We start from the raw sequence: 5,490 nt of genomic DNA on the forward strand, positions 1-5,490 counted from the left end.
TTTTTGGAAAGTGCCCCCCAGCTGGTCCTGCAGCTCTGCATCATCGTACAGACTCACAGCTTACAGGCCCTCCAGGGTAAGGGCTTTGCACTTTGGTTTCTCAATTGGGAGAGTTTGGCTACTTTTGTCACATTCCATGCATCCCTGATGTCCTTCATTGACACGGGCCCCTTGTATATCTGCCGGATTGCACGATTCATGAATTATGCATGATATTTTCTTCACCATAACCTGTCATGGCTAACTAAAAGAAAGACCATCCCCTTTGCCCTCCAGCTGTCCTTTTAGCAGGGAAAAATGTAATTTATGATTCTGTGCTTGCTCCCTATGGGCATAGAGTTAAAGCCTTCTGATTTCCATGGTAGAATAATTTACAAAAGTTACAAGGACAGCAATAACTATTATTCTCTGTCATATATATATACATATATATGGATATGGATAGTCCATACCATTGCCTTTGACATTGAGAGAGGGAAAATGAAAAAGAAATGTTAGAGATTACCTTGGTAATTTTATTTTAAAATCACCTGGAAATGTTCTGAATATTTAACAATATATTATTTCTGTACTATAGAGTTTATGGAAGGTATGTAATTATCTGGTTAATATTTTGTTTTGTGTTTTTTGCTTGGTCATGTGGTCAGTGAGACCAGTGAAGTATCAGGGCAGTAAGCTGCCCTGATATTTCTTTAGACACTGGCTCTCAGATCCATCCTAAGAAGATAAGACAGCTACTGTAGACAAATAGGTGAATACATTGGTATGAGTATGAAGTGTAAGGGACACTTGTAGCTGATTTGTTTCCTAACGTATTTGTCAATCCTGTTAGCAGATGATGTCTCATGAATATCGCAGAGCAGTGTAAATGTTATTTCTCTTCAGTAGAGCTGTCTGATCTCCTCTGAATTAAACATACCATGTTTAACATTGCCATGTTCTATCATGGTCCAGCTAGGGACTTGATCTGAATGGTGTTTTCAACTTTCAGTGTCTTTGTAGCTCTTATGGAACATGCATGTTACACTGGACTGGGTGCTTTCATTGAGAGATAGAGACCCGAACAAAGACAATGCAGGGAAAACCAGGGAAAGAAATGCAGAAGGTGTTGTGAAAATGAAAATACTGACTGTGCTTTGTCAGTTTATTCTGAGCCAAACGTGAATGATTATGACTTAGAAACAGAGACTCAGTTATAAATCCATGTTACATCATGGAAACTTCACGATTTGTTTTATTTATTTATGGTTGTTAATTAATTTTTTTAAAGACAGAAACAGTGTAGCTCAGGCTGTTCTCAAATTTGCTGTGTAGCAAAAGCTGGATTTTAATTCTTTATCTTCCTGCTTCCACAGCCTAAGTGTGGAATTACAGACATCTGACATCATGCCCATTCACAGGAACTTTTATAGTCACAATGCATGAACTAGTGTATTTACAAAGCATGTACTAGGATCACCAGACAGGTTAGATCTATAGACATATAGGGAATTTGAATTATGTCTTTTTCTTATTCTCAGCTGCAGGGTCAGTAGAGGATTATTGTTGCAACCTTAGAAAACTTTCCAAAAGTTAAGAGGTACTGTGTCTGCCACAGAAGTGAGGCATACGTTAAGGACAGCCCAAGGTAACTTTTTCCCTTTACTATAACCACAAGATTCTGCTCAGTCAAGGTTGAGCTGATTACATATCTTTAAAGAAAATGGCTGCTCCAGAGAATTTCATTCAGCTCACAGAGCCCTAATAATGAATTGCTCATTAGTTAATTCAACCCTGATGACATACTAGAAAGCATTGTTTCTAGGAGCTTTATAGAGGCACACAAAGATTATGGCGTCCATTTTCTGTTGGCCATTTTCTCTTGGGACATGGAGTCTGCCCTGGAGAGGGTTGATATACCCAGTGTCATTACTCTGGGGAAGACTGGTTTTCTCTTCCTAGAAGGTATCAATTGAAAGTAGATTCTTGGTAAAGAGTAGGATGTTGTATCTACTTTCCCTTCTTCATACTGAAATTCCGCCTGGTTTTGGTTTGTTTGTTTTGGATTTTCATTCTTGTTCTTATTTATTAAAAGAGAGAGAAAGAGAAAGAGAAACAGAGAGAGATAGCATGAACTTAGGTGGGTAGGGATATGAAAGGATCTAGGAAGAGGAAGGGTAAGGAATATGATCAAAAGATATTGTATGAAAAAATAATTAAATAACAAAAGGGGCAAAAAGCATCCACAGGGTGTAGTATTCAAGTGCTAGAAAGCAAGCTGGAAGGAAGAGAAGGTGAAGGCTCATTGAGAAGCAGCAGAGAAAATCAGGACAAAGAAAGGCAGGCCATATGAACTAGCTGTGGCTGGCTGGTCAATGAAATTGGATGGGTGTAGACAATGAGCCGAAATGCTAAGTTCTCCACAGTAAGACACTGCACAAGTTGTCTTGTGTCTTAGACAACCTCGAGCTGAGTATTGTTACTTAATCCTAGTACTTTGAGGATAAAGGCAAGGGGGTGAGGAGTTCAAGGCCTACTTCAGCTACTTAGTGAGTTTGAGTCAAACTGGGCTACACGAATCCATATCTCAGTGGAACATAAAATTAGCACAAATAAACAAACCACAAAAACCCTCCACAGTCTTCAACTCTCCACCATCTCTGCCATCTCTTCTAGTAAGTGAATGCCTAATGGGTAGATAGTAGCCTGTAAATGCTTAATGTTCTGTAAGTACAGATGTAAATGAAATCAAAGCCAATTCAAACTAAAGTAACCTCCAAGAATTCAGTGTGCATCTTCAGAGCAAGTTAGTAACTCTTTGGTATAAACAAGTAGTTTTCTTCTTGTCCCTGCCTCCTGAGTGCTAAGATTCAGATGTACCAAAACAACAATTAAGAGCACTCAGAAAAAGATGCAAGACTGATGGATGCACTCTCTTGTGGTCCTAGCAGACCTAGTGTCTCATGAAAAATGAGGAGGCAAGACAAGAGAAGCCAAGAAAAAAAAGCACCTTTTCAGTTTGAGAACGTCATAAACAAATCACACACACACACACACACACACGCACACGCACACGCACACGCACACACACACACACACACACTCACACCACACCACACACATGAAAGGAAAGGCAATTCCTAGCACTCTGGCTAATTTAGATTTGGTGGTCTTTCCTTTTTAATTTTATTCACTTTACATCTGTGTAGCCCCATTCCTCTTCCCTTTTCAGCCCCATTCCCCCTCCCTCTCCCTCCTTTTCCCCTTTTCTGAAGAAAAGGGGAGCTCCCTTTCCTGTCCATTGCAGCTCATCAAGTTGCGTCAGGATGGAGCATGTTCTCTTCCCCTGTGGCCTGGCAAGGCCGTCCTGCCAGGTGGAAGTGATCAAAGAGATGACAGGTGAGTCCCAGTCAGATGCAGTCCCCATTTCCCTTATTAGAGGACCCACAGGAAGCCTAAGCTGCCCATCTACTACATATTTGTAGGGGGCCTGGTTCCAGTTCATGCAAGGAACTTGATTGGTGCTTCAGTCTCAGCAAGCCCCTCTGGTCCCTGGTCAGTTGGCTCTCTGTTGGTATTCTTGTGGAACTCTTGTCACCACCAGAACCTTCTCTTGTTCCTTGCACTTTTTCACAAGACTCCGTATGCATTGCCCAGTGTTTGGCCGTGAGTCCCAGCATCTGTTTTGAGGCACTGCTGGGTAGAGTCTCTCAGAGGACAACTCTGACAGGCTCCTGTCTACAAGCTTAGCAGAGTATCCTTGATAGTGTCAGGTGTTGGCACTCTCCCATAGGGTGGATCTTTGGTTGGGCCAGGCATTGGTTGGGCATTCCCTCAATCTCTGCTCTATCTGCTCTATTTTTAGCCCTGCACATCTTGTAGGCAGGGTAAATTTTGGGTCAAAGTTTTTGTGGGTGGGCTATTGTTCCCCTCCCTATGCAAGAAAACTAGTCTAGTTAGAGACTAGTCTAGTTCAGTCTCTATGGCCTCTGCTCCTAGGAGTATCTGAGTCCCTTCATGTCCTCCCAAGAACCTACTCTGACTTAGGTCTCCTGCTTATCATAGAGATAGCCCCACCATTAGTTTCTCTTTTCTCTACAGATCTTACGTCCTCCTGCTCTGATCTCTACCCTTTCAAGTCTCTGTGTCCCTTCTCCTACCTTGTTCCCTCTCTTTAACCACTACCTCTTTCTATTCTAGCTCCCCTTTCGGGTGAGATTTATGCTTCCTCCCTTGGATACTCTATGTTATTTATCTTCTTTGGGTCTGTGCCTCATAGTATGCTTATCCTGTAATATATGGCTAAAATTCATTTATAAGTGAGTATTAGCATGTGTGTCTTTATGGGTCTGAATTACCTCACTCAGGATGTTTTTTTTTCCTAGTTCTATCCATTTGCCTGCAAATTTCAAGATGTCTTTGATTTTAATAGCTGAATAGTATTCCATTGTGTAAATGTGCCACAGTTTCTTTATCCAATATTCAGTTGAGGGACATCCAGGTGTTTCCAGTTTCTGGCTATTATGGTAGTTGGGACTTGATGTAGAGCTATTCCCAGTTTTCTGAGAAAGCAACAAATTGATTTCCAAAGTGGTTGTTCAAGTTTTCATTTCCACCAGCAATGGAAAAGTGTTCTTCTTTCTCCACAACCTCGCCAGCATGTGCTGTCACTTGAGATTTTAATCTTAGGCATTCTGACCAGTGTGAGATGGAATCTCAGAGTCATTTTGATTTGCATTTCCCTTATTACTAAGGAAGTTGAACATTTCTTTAAGTGCTTCTTGGCCTTTCGAGGTTCCTCTGTTGAGAATTCTCTGTTTAGCTCTGTGCCCCATGTTTAAAATTGGATTATTTGCTTATCAGTGTTTGATTTCTTGAATTCATTATCTATTTTGAACATTCACTCTATAGTGGTTGTAGAATTGGTGAAGCTCTTTTCCCCAACTGTTGACTGTCTTTTTGTTCTATTGACAGTGTCCTTTGCTTTACAGAAGATTTTGTTTCAAGAAGTCTCATTTATTAATTGTTGATCTTAGAGCCTGAGCTGCTGGTGTTCTACTCAGGAAGTTGTCTTCTGTGCCAATGAGTTCAAGGCTCTTTCCCACTTTCTTTTCTAATAGATTTAGTGTATCTGATGTTGTATTGAGGTCTTTGATCCACTTGGATTTGAGGATTGTGCAGGGAGATAAATATGGATCTATTTGCATTTTTCTATATGTGTACATCCAGTTAGACCAGCACCATTTGTTGAAGATGCTGTCTTTTTTTTTTTTTTTTGTATGGTTTTGGTTCCTTTGTCAAAAGTCAAGTGACCATAGATATGTGGGTTTATTTCTGGGTCTTCAGTTCGATTCCATTGACCAACCAGTCTATTTCTATGCCAGTACCATGCAGTTTTTATTACTATTACCCTGTAGTATAGCCTGAAATCAGGGCTGGAGATACCTCCAGAAGTGCATTTAATTATCTATCTATCTATCTATCTATCTATCTATCTATCTATCTATCTAT

The 5,490-nt window shown here is 40.5% G+C and overlaps 1 protein-coding gene across 1 annotated transcript in view; it reads left to right on the forward strand.

Moving 5' to 3' along the window:
- Xkr4 (XK related 4) overlaps nt 1–5,490 on the forward strand; it is a gene marked incomplete in the record, with an annotated part of 379,561 nt that overhangs the window by 222,809 nt on the left and 151,262 nt on the right. Inside the window, 1 exon segment of the mRNA XM_055603198.1 lies at nt 1–76. Within this exon segment, the coding sequence (XP_055459173.1) occupies nt 1–76 (76 nt within the window).

Source organism: Psammomys obesus, unplaced genomic scaffold (genome assembly GCF_907164565.1).
Source record: "Psammomys obesus unplaced genomic scaffold, mPsaObe1.curated_primary_1811, whole genome shotgun sequence".
NCBI classification, from domain to species: Eukaryota; Metazoa; Chordata; class Mammalia; order Rodentia; family Muridae; genus Psammomys; species Psammomys obesus.